The sequence below is a fragment of the Nannospalax galili genome, unplaced genomic scaffold, assembly GCF_000622305.1.
Source record: "Nannospalax galili isolate Female #2095 unplaced genomic scaffold, S.galili_v1.0 scaffold540, whole genome shotgun sequence".
In the NCBI taxonomy this organism is placed as follows: Eukaryota; Metazoa; Chordata; class Mammalia; order Rodentia; family Spalacidae; genus Nannospalax; species Nannospalax galili.
Genome location: NW_008348613.1, coordinates 260,058 through 279,404, shown reverse-complemented (window position 1 = coordinate 279,404; position 19,347 = coordinate 260,058). Strand labels below are relative to the sequence as shown.

The window sequence follows — 19,347 nt, the reverse complement described above, 5'->3', positions numbered from 1 at the left end:
GGCACTAGTCGACCTAGGAGGGGAAGGAGAAAAAAGTGTCCTTTATGACCCTCTGACAAATTATTATAGACCTCAAAGGATGTCTGTTAAACACCCAAGATGGTTAGTTCCACCATTCTGGCATTTTTAATTACTGTGTGTCTTGCAGATAAATCTTGGGTAATGACCAGTTGGTCTCAAATAAACCTTATCTAGAGATATTTTTCTTGATCTGTTATGTATAATTTGTCAGTAGATTGTAGGAATAATATGGTTCCCTCTGGTTTTCGTGACCGATTAATTTTTTAAATTCTCCCCTCATGGTGTTGATAAAGTCTTGCCAGGTTCGTGTCCTCCTAGACAGTGGTGAAAATCCTTATATTCTCACATTCTTTCCATTTTTTCTCCAGTATGTATGGACAGATACAAATGTGATTGCATCCATGTTTTGTAGCATATTGGCAACCAGTTTCACTATTGAAATTATGTATGTGTCCCTGTCTTCCTTTGTTCTTTTGGTGATGGTTTTGGTTGAAAAATAATAAAATTGGATAATACATCTCTACTGTACTCTGTGTGTGTGTGTGTGTGTGTGTGTGTGTGTGTGTGTCCAGCCTAAACACTCTTTGAATTCTAGAGCTATATGAAACAGTTCCTATACATATTTCAAACCCAGTTCCAGAAATGTTTTGCCATTTGAAGGGTCCATAGTTTATTCCCTTCTACTGGATTAAACTTTTCATGAGGGCAGTACTTTATAATTTAGTTTTTTAGCTCCCTAAGACCCAGAAAATAATTTGTGTTTAGAGATCTAACCTGTCAGTTTGGAATATAATCAGATCTTCAAAATCTAGAAACTGCTTTTGACAAGTGTTCTAAATCAGTACCAGAGGATTGAAAATACAAAGTGAAACAGCCACTCTTAGAAATTCTTCTTTATTTAAAAAGAAAGAGAGTTGGGCAAGCTGTTTGGAAGGCAGAATTGAATGAATTTATCAGACTTTGGTTTTCTCAAAACAATGAGTTTTGCTATTGACATTGCCTAGACAACTGATACTGAGATTCCTACTTATAGTCAGGACCTTCTGTTTTTTGGTTATCAGTAGAAACCTAGTCTGATTTAGATAATTTTGTCACTTTTAAAAGTTATATGATTCTTACAGGAAAAGAAGACATTGCTAAAATTGTTTGGATTGGATTAAATCAGCTCTACTCTGCTAGAGGCTGGGAATGGTCAGACCACAAGCCACTAAAATTTCTCAACTGGGATCCAGGTAAATGCCCCTCCCCAACCACACTGCACAAAGCAAAAGCTTCAAAAACCAGGAACTTCCCATTTGTTCAGAGCTTACAAAATTTTAAGTACTGTCAATCTTATGGTTACTTCTCAGAATTCTTTTCCTAAGCCATTCTTAACTATGGTACTATATAAGTCAAACTGTGTCATACCATGGGCAACTGAGCACATTTTAGAGTACCCCTTTAGAGTACCTGGCCTTTAGACTTCCCCTGCATTTTTAAGTAAGACCAGAATGAACCACATGACCAGTAATCACTCTACATCCCATAGAGTCTTTTTAAAAATATTTTTATTACTTTTCTTTTATGTGTATGAGTGTTTTGCCTACATGTATGTAAGTGCACCCATGTCGTGCAATGCCCATGAAGATCAGAAGAGGGTGTTGGATCCCCTGGAGCTGGAGTTACAGATGGCTGTTAACCACCATGTGGGTGCTAGGAACTGAACCTGTGTCCTCTGCAAGAACAGTCAGTAATCTTAACCACTGAGCCATCCCTCCAGCCCAGATCCCATTGAGTCTTGACTATCTGTGTCATATTTAATCTACAGCTTACCTTAATACAGAAATATTTATTCCTCTTTGAATTATTGGGGGGTCTCCCCACTATCACACCCTAGTACTGGCAACACAATAGCTGTATTTTATTATATAATTAAATATTTCAATGAAGAGATCCTACTTAGTCAAAATTTCCACAAAGGAAAGAATAAGGACCTTTTTGAAAAATAAAATTTGACAAAGATCAAACCTAGATATTAACATTAATTTCAGTATAAAAGTATTCTGCAGAAATTTAGGAAAACTTATTAAATACTATAAAATGACAGTGTCATTTTCACTAACTAAATGTTTTTATTAATAAGCTAATTAATACTCTACTTTGTCAATAACTAGACCATGCTAGGCAAGTGCTCTACCACTGAGCACATTTCTAGTCCTTAAATTAATCCTTAATTGAAGGCCTTAAAGGCAGAAATACAAATTAATATTTTCATCATGTTATAAATATTTATTATAAAGGAGTAGTTTAAGAGCTTCTGGCTACAGGGTATATGTCACAGAAACATCTTGAGAACAGAGGCTTGTTTGTTTTTTCCATTTTGAATTAGCTATGAGGGATCAGAATGTTTCTCCCTCTATCTTGTGTTTTAGAAGAGACCCATTTAAGCACATTGGTACCCACTGAGGCTTATAACATTTCAATTTACTTGACACTTTTAACTACATTGTGAGTTCCCATAGAGAAAATTATGAATATGAATTATTTTTTAACCAGCTCTCTGGCCTTAATCTATTTCTTCTTCCACTTTGAAAATTCTTCTTTCTAAGATATGCCTAGTGCACCTATAATAGGTGGATCAAGCTGTGCAAGGATGGATGCCGAGTCAGGACTGTGGCAGAGCGTTTCCTGTGAAGCTCAGCTTCCCTATGTCTGCAAGAAACCATTAAACAATACAGTGGAATTCACAGGTAACTTCCTCAATTTTTTATGAAGTCAAATAAATGCATTCCAGATTATGTATGTCCACCTTTTCTTCACTTCCTGCCATTTTTTTACCCTTATTTGTATGTGTGTGTGTGTGTGTGTGCGTGTGTGTGTGTGTGTGTGTGTAGACAGAGGACAACCTCAGCTGTCATCCTCAGGAATGTCATCAACCTCCTTCGAAATGGATCTCTATAGACCTGAAGTTTACCAGTTAGGCTAGACTAGCTGGACAGTAAACCCAGGGATCCTCCTGTCTTTGCCCTCCAACACTGGGATTACAGGCATGCACCACATGACATTTTTACATGGGATCTGGGAATCAAACCCAGGTCCTCACTTTACCAACTGAGCCATCCCTCTACCCCTGACTTTTTTGTTAGACACTGTCAACAAAATGTCAATAAATCTTTGGTTGAGGCAATGGAGAATATCAAGTAAAAATATGTATAGGTCTATAAAATGACAGAAACATTCTGATCACTAGTGGATCCTTTTTCCTCTAATGCAGTGGTTGTCAAAGCATGGTACTCAGACCACATGCATCAATATCACCTCTGCCCATTAAAAATGCAACTTCCTAGGCTGGGGAGTATTCAGTAGGTAAAGCATTTGCTACTCCAAGCGTGACGACCTAAGTTCAAATCCCCAGAACATACCCAAGACTGGATGTGATAGCATATGTCTTTAATCCCAGAGTTCCTATAGTGAGATGGGAGGCCAAGACACAAGATCCCCAGAAGCCCACAGGCCATCTAGCTTGGTGTACACAGTGGTAAACTACAAGAAACCAAGACTTAAACAGTGTAGAAGGTAAAAAAGACCCAAGGTTGTCCTCTGACCTCCATATGTGTGCTGTTGGCATATGCATGCCTGAACTCACACATATGAACATACACATACAAATAAACAAAGAAACAAATTAAAAAGAAGCGCAGATTTTCAGGAACCACCTCAGATCTACTGAGTCAGAAACGAGAGGGGTAGGACCCTGGAGTCTGTGTTTTAAGAAGCCATCTTGGTAGGCTTGATGCATGCTCAAGTCTGAGCACTAATTCTGTAAGAACAGATCTAACGTATTGCACCTTTAGCAAGTTAAAAGCTCTGAATGCAGGCGTGTTCTCAGGTTTTCCTCCCCTCGCCCCATAGCACCCAGCTGCCTTCTGCTCTTCTGTTACAGGCTGGTCCTTTAGGACATTGTACTAAAAAAATGTCAGGTAAAAGATGAGATGTACAGGACCAACTATGTACTAGGAACAGAGTTTTCTAGGGAGTTTAGAAGTGAAAAATATGCCAGAGTAGCTGAAGTATTTGAGGAGCAGAGATTTGGGGAATATTTGCAAGAATGGAAAAGTGCCAGGACTGTCAATCGTCACTGAATGGGAAACACTAAGAATCAAATTTGCGAGGAGAGAACGTGATTTTAAATGCCCTGCTTTAAGGAATTATGAAGAAAGGGAAAAGGCAACCAGATTTGTACATGTGCGAGTGTGTATGTGTGTGTGTGTGTGTGTGTGTGTGTGTGTGTGTTGCATCCATGTGAGTATAGAGATGCATGCATGTGCCCTAAGCAACATTGGTTGTCTTCCTCTATTTCTGTCTGCCTTATTACCAGACTTCTCACTGAACCAGAAACTCTACTTTTAGCCAGATCTGGCCAGCCAGCTCTTGGCTCTACCGTCTCTACCCCCCAATGCTGGGGTTCCAGGCTGACAGCCAGGCCCAGCTTCTTATGTGGGTGCTGGGAATTAGAACTCAGGTCCCCATACTTGCAGAGCAACTGCTTTTACCCACAGAGTCAACTTCCTAGCCCCCAATTTTTTTTATCCAAAAAGGAGCATGGCAAAAAAATTAAAATAAATAGAATAAATAATGTAAGGAAACATTCTAAGATAACAGAGAGAAATGACATTTATCTTCCAAGTTAATACAAACCAAGTTGTAATCCATGCAACCAAAAGCACAATACATAAGTTGACACAAGTGAAAATGAACAAGAACTGATGAGGGATTAAGTAAATATCTCAGAATAGCAATTATTAAGTAGATCATGATGTTTCTACAAGATTGAATAATATGCATCTATTCTAACTGTGCCAGCAGGAAAATACAAAGAACAAAATGATATGCTTACTTATTGTTTTAATTTTTAAAAATATGTATTCACAGAACACAAAGACTAGAACATGGAAATGATTGTTCTAAGTTCAATTGCATGTGATTACTCTCTTCCTTTGCCATAATTGAAATATCTAAAAGTAACAATGCTATTTACAGCCTTAATTGAGTTATCTTGCAAGAGATTAACTGAACCTGAGTTTTATCTTTTAGTTTAAAAAAAAAAAAACTGTCCACATTTTTAAGGTGACTGTGTATGGCTGAATCATTTAAATCAGAGTAGCCAAACTAGCAAACTACTTTCCAGTTTGGTGAAGGAGAGTAGACCCCTGCTCCTAATCTGAAAGATCAGACCTTCCCTTATGAGTGTCATTGTAGTCAAACTAAGACTCACTAGTCTCTCAGGGAATGAAGGCAGTCTAATGATGCCCTTTGCCCTTCCCTCCTTGCTGCCAGCTCTTCCATGTATCTGTTCCTTAAATCTCTACCTGTCCTTTATTTAACAGTAAGCATTAATACACATCCCCTTGTTAAACTGATCACACAAGAAAAGAAGATTTGACTTCATACTAATCTCAGTGGCAGAAACAGGAGGGAAACCTTCTAAATCCGAGTCCCAGGAAAAGAATTGTCAGCATCTGGCTTACCCCACACCAGTCTTCTGTCTATTAGGACTAAAGTCATTCCCTTCCCTGACGGTTGTCTGCGCCCCTTCAGTAACCTTGTCCAGTCGCTAACTTATGTGTATTACAGTAAGGATACATCCTATCTGAATCTCTGAAGGGATTTTTCTGATGCTAGGTATACATTGGGCACAGCATAAATTCATGTCACTCTAGTATCAGACATCACATCTCCCAATTTTCCTGAAGCCTTGTAATTCAAGAAAGAAAATTTTGCAGTGATGTTGATTCAAAATAGGTCTGTCTTTACTGGAATATAAATTGCTGCTTTCCCCCCAGATGTTTGGACGTATTCAGACACCCGCTGTGATGCGGACTGGCTGCCAAATAATGGATTTTGCTCTCTGCTGCTAAATGAAAGTGCTTCCTGGGATGAGGCATATTTGAAATGCAAAGCCTTTGGTGGTGACCTCATCAGCATTCATTCCTTAGCAGATGTTGAGGTGGTTGTCACAAAACTCCATAGTGAGGGTGAGTTGTTTTTAAACAGCATGTTTTAGAAGTTTAAAACATTTCAAAGTATCCCTATTTCAGACTCTTGGTGAGAATGACAAGCTTAAAGTCTCTTCTTGTGAATCTCTACTGTCTTAGAGTTCTGTAGTGACAGTACTCTTCTATCACCTACACTATCCAGTACAGTAGCTTCTGACCACACACGGCTTTTGAACTTTTGGAATGTAGTTAGGGAAAGGGGGGGGGGGGCTAAATTATTACTTTTATTGAATTTTCATTTCTTTGCATTATAATTTAAATAGCCATTTATGCATGTGGCCACCATTTTGACAATACAAGCACTGATCAAAGAATCTCCCTCTTTCCATCATTATGCTAAATCAAGTTTAAGTTCTTTCAGAAACTTTGGATGATTGTTTCACTTTTGTGATTATTAAACACACTCGATTGCTTGCATTATGCCTCCTTCTTAGATTCTTTAACAATAACAGGTAGTAATGGGTACCTGCTGGGTCGGTGCCAGCACAGTGCTCATTGTTTTCCATGTGAAAGCAGTAGATTCATTCCAGGGCAGTCGTGAACAAAAATTATTTCCAATTAGACTGTCTATGTTTGTATTTATAGAGTTCCATTAATACCCACAAAGCAGGGCTCTTGTACAGTGGATGGGAGGAATGTCTAGCTGATAGACCCTCAGAAGGCTGTTCTTCCTATGTATTTTATCTTCACAAGTGACACTGAAAATCTTCATTACCTGCCCTGCCTGTCTTATCAACAGTTTTAGTAGGCAGACTTAATACCATAAAGCTCTTGAAACTCTCTATCAGAATGTGAAAATCAGTAACAGGCATATTAAAGAATGTAATGGAGCAAAAGCAAACAAAGCATTTTTCTTTCAGATGTCAAAGAAGAAATATGGACAGGCCTTAAGAACATAAATACCCCCACTTTGTTCCAGTGGTCAGATGGCACGGAAGTCACTCTAACATACTGGGCTGAGAATGAACCAAATGTTCCCTACAATAAGACTCCCAACTGTGTTTCCTATTTAGGAAAGGTAGGACACTTCCTGGGGTTTATTTACAGTTGTTTTATTATAGCTAATAATAATATTAACATTATGTTAGATATGGTATTTCTGTGCAAGCTGAGAAAGAAAAAGCAAAAGTCCTGTATGTTGTCTTTCTGATAGCTACTGAATGAAAGGTAAACAAAGGCAATTGCTAAATGAGCGGTCCCCTTTCTGAGAGCATCTGCTGTGTGCTGAAACAGATCTGCAGACACTTTAGACTCAGATTCTTGTGCCAGACTGGCTCTGATAACCTGCTTTCTTTCTGGGTCAGGGTGTCCATCAGCCTTTTTGCTGGGTGATTGATATTTGGCAAGTAGCCACAGTTTAACCTGAAAAAACCCATCTTTTCATGCTCACATTAAGTTTTGAATTAATCATAAATTTAAGGATTAAGTGAAAGTGCTTTTTAATATTTCAACTTTAGATAAAAATTTTTAATTTGTTTCAATATTTTAATTTTTGTTTAAAAATTTGGGTTAAATGTGTTCGGAAAAAAAAATCTAAACATTCATTGAGCATACTTTAGTTAAGAGCCTAAAATAGGGCATATCTTGAGCAGAAGGACTTAATCACTTCTGTATTTTTATTTGTATCACTTTCTTGTGGACAGTTGTCTCTAACTGGTAATTGGAATGACTGTCACCCAGACATCTAGAGAGACTTTAAATGGAGACAACAAATGGTGTACATATTTAGGTGCTTTTCAATAGTGAAGATGTGTTTTACAAGGTGTCACATTTCACAGCCTACTTCGAAAGCTAAGTCGTTCTCAGAGAGGAGTGAGGTCTATAGCAAAGAGTAAACTGAAGCATACCTAAACAGCATTCCAGAGTTCAAAACTGACCCTCATCACAATCAACTTATTAAAGTTTAATTTCAAGAAAACAAATCAACATAGTCAATTCAGCAAAATTAATTTTATATAGTATATTTGAAAGAAACAACTTTGAAGTCTAGCTGAAGAATAATTGAAAGAAAGTTTTAACTCTAGAATTCTTGAAAAAGTAGCTTTTGGAACCACCATCATCCTTGTTAAACATGACATGGAGATTAGCAGGTATGCCCAAAGTATTCAACCTGTGAACAAACTTTGGCCAGGCCACAGGAAAGAAGAATGGAATCCTGGCCACTGTGGGATGTGCTTCTTTCTCTCCAACTTCTTGACTAAATGTTCTTTGGCGGTTTGATTGTTATGCTTGTACACTGCACACTGTGGCCTGGAGGTGATCCTGAAACAACAGCTTCTCGCTGCCCCCATAATCATGGTGACTCAAATCTACAAATTTACCAAATAATTTCCTTGGTAAGAATATACTTTTCTTTCTTCTTTAAAAGCTAGGTCAGTGGAAAGTCCAGTCCTGTGAAAAGAAACTCAGATATATATGTAAGAAGAAGGGAGAAAAAATGGATAATACAGGGTCTGATAAGCTGTGTCCTCCAGATGAGGTATGTAAAATCCCTCTTTGAGTTCCCTAAGCAGAATTATACCTCCTTGGTTAGAGATGGTATTTGGAACTTATGCAATTCAGACTTGGAAAGTAAAGGAAATTACCAGCTTCTGGTAATTTATATGACAGCAAGTAAGAAGGAAGAAAATCATAGTATACAAGTATTATTACAGAAGAAAAAAGATTTACCTATTCACGAATAAGTATGTAAGTGATTACTGTCCTCAATGTTGATGGCTTTATTTCCTCCAGTGATGGTATTCCTGTTGAAAAATAGTTCAACCAACAACTGTAACATTCTTATGGCGAGTCAGGCACAATGGGCAAAGAAAATTAAGTCACACCTCTGTTGTGTAGAGGTGACCAGAAAACCACATCCCGCCCTCATCAAATGTTTTAATTCACTCATGTCCTCACTTTCCACAAGTTGTGAGATGTTATCAGGATAGTAGACTCTTGGTCATCTGAGGGGATATCATTAAGTCTTAAACTCTGTAACAATATTTCTCTTCTAATTTAGGGCTGGAAGAGACATGGAAAAACCTGTTACAAGATTTACAAGGATGAGGTCCCTTTTGGAACAACCTGCAATCTGACCATCACTAACAGGTATGACATCAGTAGGCATGGACTAGGAAACTTCTGAGTTCACCTAAATAGTTTAAGAAAAAAAAAAGTGTATATTTCATTTAATCCAATAATTGTGAGACATTTGCTGGCTTGATTCATCTTTTGTAGATTTGAGCAAGAATACCTGAATGATATGATGAAAAAGTATGATAAGTCTCTTCAGAAATACTTCTGGACTGGCCTGAGAGATGTAGATTCCCGTGGAGAATATAGTTGGGCAGTTGGTGGTGGAATAAAGCAGGCTGTGACCTTTTCCAACTGGAATTTTCTTGAACCAGGTGAGTGTCTAAGCCTTTAAAGTACTGTTAGTGACGGCAATGTTTCAGGACAGAGCTGACAAGCTGGTACAGGTCTCAGTCAAATGCTTTCACATTGCACTGGAGTCCCTCAGTTGCTCTTACCTCTCATCTGCAGGTCCTATGCCTGTCCATTCAGGATTTCCCAAGAGAAAGAAGCTTCTAGAAGGGGGTGTAGAACCAGGAAAGGAGGAAAGGAGAGCGGGCACAGAGTGATTCCATGTCCCCACCTGTTGTTTGAGGCATCCAACAGTTGAGGGTAGACAGTGGCGACAGTTTATGATTTTTCAAAAAGGTTGTTTGCTTTAAGGTGAATGTGGAGTGGGAAGCTTGGGAGAGTGGAATTTTATTTCTCCTGCTGAGATTCAGTGACTATCCTAAATGCTGACTCATTAAAGATTATTATGCTGAGGCCAATTGCTTGTGGTTATAGAATGGAGGCAGAACGTGAATGGAGAAAGAAAAAAGAGTGATACGAAGGCACAGACTCAGTTAAAGCACAGAACTCCTTGCCAACCAGAATGTTTCACATACACACACAAAAAAAATGTGAAATCCAGAGTCAGAACAAAAGCAATCAGCATGCATACGTTAGTGAGTTCTGCATGGAGTTCTATGGGATGGGGCACTGTGGAGGAAGCTCCCTTCCCACATCTACCTCCATGGAAGGCATAAGAGAAGAAGGGGCACAATCTCTGTTATTTGAGCTTTAAGAGGTTTGAAAGAGGGTAGCATAGGGGAACACCAACAAAAGAATGCTGGTTGTCATATGAGCAAAAATTGGTTTTGTATTCTAAAAAATACTGTTCAATTTTTTAAAAAGTAAAGTGGTAGATCAGAGACTGGTGAAACACAGCATCCCTTCCAGATCCGTCCTTCACCTGCTCTTGGATATGAGGAGCTTAATAAACTTCAGGACTGGCGTCTATGAAACCATAAACAGAAACAGTGCCTCCATCTTCTCCATTAAGTCCTTAGGGATCATGCAATGTTTTCCAAAACAGCATCTAACTACTCAGAGCTAGCACTACCAGTGTGGGGTTTTTTGGGTTTTGCCATCTTTTGTATGTAAGTATCAAATAGAATCTAGACGTTTCCTATGAAGTGCTTTACATCTTTAAAAAAAAAAAAAAAAACTTTAAAAGATCAGATTTATTTGGAGAAAAACAAACAAAAAAACCCACAACCCAAAGAATGGGATTTTACATCTCAACACATCTCCCAAGTAATAATATCTACAGATTACAAATTATTTTCATAGAAGATACCTATGCAAATTTTACATGTATTCAGAAGCAAAACCCCTATTTTTATTTTAACAGATGAGCAAAGTGGAGGAGTGGGACAAAACAGCATTTTTTAAATGCAACTATTTGAAAAGAAAATAAATAGAAGAGGGCAAACTACCTTTTCATCATCTACAACCAATGTTTTCTTTTAAAAAAAAACAACAACAACAACAAAAAAAAAAACCTATTCAACCTTGGATATATTTCTCAAAGCCCACTTCCTAGCCAAATCAAGTCCACTAGATAATCAATCTGCTATGACCACTGCTACGGCACACTAAATCACTGCCCCTGCAAGGCTTGCAAATAAAACCAAGGTGTCGTTTGTCTGCAGGTATCCCCACTGCCGGCAGCTGGGGAACCTTGCCCCCTTCAGAGCTGACCCCTACAAAGGTACACATCAAAGCAGACAATTCAAGCTACTATACTGTAAGAAAAATCAGGAGCATGTTAAACAGTTCTTTCTGTTAGCCTTTATTCTCAAGGAAAGCCAAGAAACCAACCCTCATAAACAGAAAACCACAAATGGTCTAGGTCATATAAATCCAAACATTAGCATGGAAATTCAGTAAAGGAAATTTATTTTTTAAAAATTTTTTTAAACACCCAATCAAAGTTATAGAAAGGCCTCCCTGTTTCTATTTATGCATCCCTATTCATCACCTAAGTCTATCAGTTGAAATAATCTGATCTATAAAGGGGTCAAAGAGCAGGAGCAGGCACAGATAGAGGGAAGGAATAGGAACCAAGGACATCGCAGAAATGGTTCACTGGAGAAAAGCAGTGATTCCTCAGGCCTCAGCTTCCCATGGTTGAGATAAAATGCCTTTGAGAGCAGGTATGTGACTTTGACTTATAAACTCTGCTTTGGGGATTTTAATAGTAGTATCAAGAATATGAGCTATATTCAAAAGAATATAGCTATATTTGAACTTTTAGAAAGGACAGTGTTTTTAGAAGGGGCAAAACCAGGATATATAAGACTGGAATTTCCCATGAACTCTAAGTACTTCCTCCTCTAGGAAACCACCATTCACGCATTAGTTGAAAGCCATACCATTTCCCCTACTGCCTGGTATAAAATAATCCACCTCTTCACAAAGCCTTTCAGACCGTAACTGAGTTCCCATTTATTTTGGTCCCCAAGCAGTATTCTTTATTAGTGGTCTTTAGACTCACTCCCAACTACCTCCTTGTGGGGGTAAAAAATTAATAATAATTTCCTCTAAGCTGAAGTCAGTAAGTCAGAATTAGAATAAATGGGTTGACAGTCACCTAGAGACTAAAAACAACTTGAGAAAGGAAATCTACCTTTCCAAGGATGGGAAATTTATTCAGATAATGTTTGGGAAATCATATATGCCACCACAGGCTAAGAATTAAGAGGTAGAAACCTCATTCTTCTTTCTACCTCTTCTAGCCCAGCTGATCTGACCCAGTCTCACTGTCACTGCCATTTCTGCTGAATGGAGCCTCTAGGCACTAGTCACACAGGCAACTTTCCCATTCAGAATCTGTAGCCACTCTCTGCAATGGTGATTCTCCATTATTTCAATACTGTTAAAGGCTGTAGCAGCATGCAAAAGAAGTTCATTTTATTTCTTTTTTTTTTTTTTTTAAGTTAAGAAAAGTCTTCAGGAGGGCTGACTGAGTGGGACTTAGAGGCTAGACTTTCTCAGGTTTCTTTGGGTCAGGTGCAGATCTGAGTCTTGATCCTTTTCTAGTCTTTCCTTTCTGACTCTCCCAGTAGTCTTTGTTCGCTGATACCCAGGACCATAACTGGAGTTTCCAGTTTGGCCTCTTGGGACACTACTCACATTTTATTTTCATCTTTCCTTGCTGGTTCTTCCTCAGATGGTTGTTGTAGGTACTTTCCTGCCACTTGTGGGACTGCCGCTCTGTGTCCTGAGATCCAGCAGGATGGTTAGAACTTCACTTCACCCATGCATTCTCTTTGGTGGAGGGGCTGGCTTGCCTTCAGAGGCTGATCAGGTTTAGGAGGTTTAGAGGCTGTAGAGTGACAGTCTTCTTTATTGTTCCATTTTCTAGAGACTTCTCACTCTTTCTCCTTCATGTATCCTGTTCTTACTTCTGCTAGATATGACTGAGGTCCCAGTCTTGTTTCTGAGTTTCTTTACTTGGCCAACGTGGGTGTCTCTCCCGGTGCTGCCATCCAGTTTGGGCTCATCCAGCTGACGCTGCAACTTCTGTTCCTTCTATAATTTCATTTCTACTTCTCTTTCTCTAGTAGGCTATTGACAAAGACAGAAGCTGCTCAACTGGACAGGGAGCTTCTAGCAGAGAAATCATTTCCTTTAGAAGTGCTCTGAGGCTTTAGATTCAATTTGGGTTTTTGCGGGGAGGGGGGACCTCTAGCACATGACCGTAATTGTCCTAGAGCTGTAATCTCCGGAGCTCTGGAGCTCCGTGATCATCTCATCTGCCATACTGATCTTCATAGTGGTCTCCACCTCCTCTGTCATCATCATCCCTGTGGTACCCATTGCCAAATGTTTTTCTGTCACTGCCAGTCCTGGAGTCATAGTCTCTCTCTCTCTCTCTCTCTCTCTCTCTCTCTCTCTCTCCTCTCTCTGTTTCTTAACTTCATTCTCCAAGACTGAATGTGTATTTGTGTTATTCTCAGTAGGACAGAATTAAGAATGCAACATATGATAAGGTAGTATTATTTTGAAAATTAGTTTTCTTTTCCAACCAGTCTAAAACATTTATTATAGTTTGCCACAGAATCCAGAAGAGTTGACATAGAAAGGGCCTCAGAAGTCTCATCTGATTTTAGAGTTGAGAAACTAGCCTTCATTGATTTATTTGACAAATATACCTGGTGACTGAATTGGTAAAATCCAGATCTCCTGGTTTCTAAGTTAGTGCTATTTAGACGTTGCTTTGAATAAGATATACATCATAAAACATTCTACTTTTCTCCCTTCAAATGTTTTATATTTTCTTGTGTTGATGTAATGCCATCATGAAGATCTTTTTCTGTAATGTGGAAATTGGAACATGTGAGCTTACAGTTGAACACAGTATTTGAACTAGAGAATACAACATTTGCAACAGTCATGACTGTCAAAGTGAGTGACATTAATAATAAAATTACCATTTTATTTATAGAAGGTACAGAATAGAGATGCTAATCCTGGTTAAATAACATTTAACTTAGAAATATTTTAATAGATAAGACATGGATTTCTTAAAACCAGACTTCATGGCACTTGCCTATAATCCCAGTACTCGGGGCTGAGGCAGAAGGAGCGCAAGTTCAAACCCTGGATCGCATAGCAAGACCTTGTCTAAAAAACCCCAAAAGGTTGTCAAATGTAGCACACACACCTTTAATCCCAACACTTGGGAGGCAGGGACAGGTAGGTCTCTGTGAATTCAGGTCAGCCTGGCCTTCATAGTGAGTTCCAGGCCAGCCAGGGGTACATAGTGAGACCTTGTCTTAAAAAAAAGGTAGAGTTGGAGGTTTAGCTCAGTGTTAGTGCCTACCTAGTATGCATGAAGCCCTGAGTTTAGTCCTCACACCCAAAACAACCCAACTCTTTAATACATAGCTACATTAAACATTATATTCTTTGTAGAAAGGTTGGAGAGGGTCTAGGAAACAGTTCCCACACCCTTGCCCTGACTCTGTATTAGAACAAATGCTGCTCTGCTTCGATCCCTTTGCCATTACTGCACCTAGCTTCAGCCATCAGGGTCTATCACAAGCAAGCTGTGAATAGACAGTCAGAACAGGAAGAAAGCAGCACACACATCCAGGTTGGCATGCACCATTTTCTCCATCCCTGGTTCCTTGTGAGGCCTGTATGTGTGAGGCCCATATGTAAATGTAAGACACAACACCATACAGCTTCTCCATTTGGTGGGGCGAGTTGTCTTTGTTACTTTGCAATGGGTGTGACTCTGTGCCCTCTGTCCACTTTAGACAGTGTAATATGATGGAAATATCATGTGGCCTTCTGCCAGATGAATCCCTGGACTCAAGTCCAACTGCACCTCTCATTAACTATGAGCATGGGCAAATCATTTAGTCTTTGTTTGAGAAATAGATCTATGATAATACAAACTACCTCAGTTCTGACAATTGAATCCATCTTATAGATTTGTCATAAGGACTGATTAACATAATCCTTTAGAGTAGCACCTGAGAGTAAACCCTTCTCAGTAACACTCATCATCATCATTATTCTCAATACCTTTTCTTCCTCTTTTTCCTCATTGTTTTTCCTTTTCCTCCCCCCAGACCAATCTAAGCTCAAGTAGAGTAGAAACAAAGACTAGGAGACATTTGAACATCAGAAGTTTTGGGGGTTTTTTAAAGTATTTTATTTATTATTTTTATTTGATGTGTATAAGTATATTGCCTGCCTGTATGTGAGTTTTTAACTAACCTTTCTGATTTGACCCCAGCATCTCCAGGTGGGTGTGTGGCTATGTCTACTGGAAAGTCTCTCGGCAAGTGGGAGGTGAAGAACTGCAAGAGCTTTAGAGCACTTTCAATTTGCAAAACATTAAGTGGACCCCAGGAGCCTGAGGAAGCAGCTCCAAAGCCTGATGACCCCTGTCCCGAAGGCTGGCATACTTTCCCCTCCAGCCTTTCTTGCTATAAGGTAAAGCGGCATTCTCATTCAGCCCTTATCCTTGTACTAACCTAGTTCCTGCCTTATACAAATTATGCTCCTCCCCATGGGCACATAAAGCCTAACAGAGGCATTTGGAACACAGGGTCCTTAGCAAAGCACTGTGGGGACTGGTGTCAGACAGCCCAGCCATGTCCTGCTCCAAAAACCAGGGCCAGAACCAGAATGGCCTTCTCCGAGGGTTCTGGGAAGTTGGCTGAGCTGCTCCAGGCCATGCTGACACAATGAGTTGGATTTCCACAACTCTCTAATTCTTATTGAATTAAAAGTCCTTCTTGCATAATAAGAGTCACTTCTTATTATCTTAAAAAATTAATTTTTGGTGTGTATCATTCGGCTAGTTCCCATAAACCACTCAATACCACTCCAAAACTCTGTGCCTGCCAGTTACATTTAGTCTCACATTCACAGGTCTTTGGCTCAACTAGGATTTGACTGATTTAGTTGTCAGGCAGCTGTGCTGGGCTATAGGTTATAACTTGGTGTCTGTGAACCTTCACTCTAGGGTTCAGACTAAGGGGCAGCATCTATCAGGAAATAGTTTTTCTCATGGTGAATCACTGGAGCCTAACAAGGCAAGCCTGGGGCTGGAGAGATCGCTAAGCAATTAAGAGCACTGGCTGCTCTTGCAGAGGACCCGGGTTTGATTCCCAGCACCCACATGGCAGCTAATAACTATCCATAACTCCAGTTGCAGGGGATCCAACACCCTCTTCTGACTCCATGGGCATTGCATGACACGGGGGCACTTAACACACATACATGCAATATACTCACACATAAAATAAAAATAACAAATAAAATTTTTTAAAAAGGTGAGCCCAACTACATAGGCACCTTTCAGGCCTCTGCTCTCTTTACTCCCACTAACCTCTTGTCAGTCTCAGAATAGTGCATGGCCACACCCCGTGTCAAGGTACAGAAAATGGTGCTCCACCCACCAGGAGCCATGGCTAGAACAGGTGATATTACAGAAAAGTGAAAAGTCAGGACCGGTAATCAAAACAACTCTATCTGCTCCCCAAGTTCTTTCTCGTCTTTGACGTAGCAGTGACTATTTGACCTGGAGTTGATCACCAGCAAATCAAAGAAGCAACCCAAAGTGCCCAGTGTTGATTTGGCACTTTTGTCAGTGTTCACACACCTCTGTAAGATAATTCTTTGATTCTTCTTAATCTAAAATGAGTCCTATGCTCCTGCAGGCCTCCGTGAATGATGTTCAGAATTATACTGTTGGCACATTTCTGTACAAAAGTCTACTTCCAGAGCATTCCTATGTATCGGTTATAGCTTTGACTACTGGTTCATTTTATCTTTCAAGGTCCTAGGAATGCTCCAGATCATAGTACTTGTTGGAACAGTTCTCCAGCCTGGCAAAGGCTCTTCACCTGGTGACATGGGAGGTGCTTGTGTGGGCCTTTAGCTCTCTTTGAGGAGGCCCTGACTTGGTGTGTGTATGCATTTAGTTATGCTTTCGTTTTACCTGTAAGAATTCATCTCAGCGACCCACACATTTGACTGATAAAACTATGAATAGTTTATGATTACTCATAAAAACTATCAATATTATATTTTTGTTAAGATTTTCCATATAGAAAGAATTGTGAGAAAGAGGAATTGGGAAGAAGCTGAAAGATTCTGCCAGGCGCTTGGAGCACACCTGCCTAGCTTCAGTCATATAAGTGGAATAAAAAACTTCGTTAACTTATTAAAAGACCAGTTCAGGTAATACATCTACAGTGAGTACTTTTGTGCTAAGTCTGATGTCTTCTGGATATTCAGGTTGCTGTATTTTATCATCTAAAAGGGCATTCAAAGTTCAACGCTCAGACAATATCAGGTACTCTTAGGTACAAAATACCATGAGAGAGTCAAAACTGAGTGAGGCATAGTCTGTGCTATTGTACAATAAATACCAACAGCAGAGTTAAGAAAAGTGTGACCAAAAATTGCAGAGCAAAGATATCAAGGACTTGGAGGTCAGAGGACAGAAGAAGTGTTTGTAGTATAATCAGGCAAAATATCATAAAGAGGCTAGGCATGGTGTCACAGAAGCAGGCAGATCTCTGTGAAATTGAGGCCAACCTGGTCTACACAGTGAATTCCAGGCTGGCTGGAACTAGAGGGAGATCCTGTCTCAAAAAAAAAAAAAAAACAAAGAAAAGAAAAAACTTATTAAAGACATTCTAACTAATGTGTGAATTTTAAAAATCAAGAACACGGGGCCTCGAGAGAAGTTCAGTAGCTAAGAACACTGGCTGCTCTTGCAAAGACCTGGGTTCGATTCCCAGGACCCACATGGTAGGTAACAACCATCCATAACTGGTGCACTTACATACATGCAAGCATAACATTCATACTCATAAAATAAATATTTTTAGGGCTTGGTGTGGTAGCGCACATTTTTAATCCCAGCACTTAGGAGGCAGAGGCAGGTGGATCTCTGTGTGTTTGAGGCCAACCTGGTCTACATAGTGAGTTCCAGGCCAGCAGAGCCTACAGGGAGACCCTGTCTCAAAAAGACCAAAAAATAAATAAAAATAATAAATAAATATTTTTAAAAAATCAAGAACACATAAATTAATAGCTTCTTATAAAAGAATTGGAAACAAGAATATAATATATAGCCCCAAGTAGTTATATGTCATTGTAAAAATAGAATGAAACTATCCTACACCTTAGAGAAAAATATAATAAAGGAATATTTTAGGGTCTAGGAAGATGTCTCAACAGGTAAAAGTATTTGCCACACAAGCCTGACCATCTGAGTTCTGTCCACAGAACCCACTTAAAAAGCCAGATGCAGTGGCACATATCTGTAATCCCAGCACTCCTATGGTGAGATGAGTGATGGAAACAGGAAAATTGACTAGAAGCTCATGGGTCACCTAGTCTGAAGTACTCAGCAGCACTGCAAAAACAAGAGAGACCTTGCCTAGCAAGGTAGAAGGAGAGAGTCAAGTCTCAAAAGTTGTCCTCTAACCTCCACATATATGCCATGGCATTTGTGCACCCACACAGACACACACATATGCACACACACACACACACACACACACACACACACTTTTTAATTAAAAAAGAATATTTTAATAAAAATCAGATTTTAAATTCTCTATGAATAAAAACTGGAATGTAAAATTTTGAAATAGTTATGAAAGTATTTAAAATTTTTTATTTTACCTGGAAATCATATTTTAGAAACACAGATTTTATAAATTTTTAAGTTTTGACATGTCCATAAATCAGAGCTATGTGGGGTGTGCAAGGTTCATGCAGAGAATTATAAATAAATAAAAATCACAAAAGATGAATCCAACATGAAACAAGTTGGCAAAGGCCCAATTTATCCATTATCAGTGTTGATCAAACCCAAGTCTACAAACTTGTCCAATAATGAAATCCAGTACTATGTTGCCAAGAGAAACATAAAACAAATCTGTCCAGTTAGTACTTGTTCAGCCCAAAGGATACAATGTTCTCTTCCTGGGTAAAAGGGAACACAAAGTGTTGCAAAATTAGGCATTTCAATAAGAGTCTATGTAATAGGGTATAAGTACTGAATGGCCAGAGGCCCACTAACATGGGGTGTCACTCCTCAGTTTGCCATGGTCCCTGACTTATTATATCTTGACCCACTATATTTACCTATGCTATCCATGGGTTTGTCCTATGTTGACTCAAAAAGCAAAAGCATTAAGGACCACAAATCAGATATCATGTGATCAGATCATAACAGATATTGAAATAATAGCTGGCATATTTCATTATTCTTTTCTGGATTAACATATATACTTAGTATGTTTAATTAGTATATAAATACTTATTACATTAATAATAGAAAAGCTCAAACCAATATCTATGTCATAATTAATGATGAAACTATTAAATGCATTTCCATTAAAATCAGGAAAAGGGGTTAAGAGCACTG

The 19,347-nt window shown here is 39.0% G+C and overlaps 1 protein-coding gene across 3 annotated transcripts in view; it reads left to right on the top strand.

Annotated features, from left to right (window-relative positions):
- LOC103744080 (lymphocyte antigen 75) overlaps positions 1 to 19,347 on the top strand; it is a 148,084-nt gene that overhangs the window by 22,025 nt on the left and 106,712 nt on the right. For all 3 annotated transcript variants that reach the window (XM_008845737.3, XM_029569689.1, XM_008845738.3), the window contains exons 5-13: positions 1,143 to 1,253; positions 2,610 to 2,750; positions 5,844 to 6,035; positions 6,917 to 7,074; positions 8,425 to 8,535; positions 9,058 to 9,146; positions 9,276 to 9,445; positions 15,187 to 15,386; positions 16,999 to 17,141. In XM_008845737.3, coding sequence (XP_008843959.1) covers positions 1,143 to 1,253; positions 2,610 to 2,750; positions 5,844 to 6,035; positions 6,917 to 7,074; positions 8,425 to 8,535; positions 9,058 to 9,146; positions 9,276 to 9,445; positions 15,187 to 15,386; positions 16,999 to 17,141 — 1,315 coding nt within the window. The remainder of the gene's footprint in view (positions 1 to 1,142; positions 1,254 to 2,609; positions 2,751 to 5,843; positions 6,036 to 6,916; positions 7,075 to 8,424; positions 8,536 to 9,057; positions 9,147 to 9,275; positions 9,446 to 15,186; positions 15,387 to 16,998; positions 17,142 to 19,347) is intronic.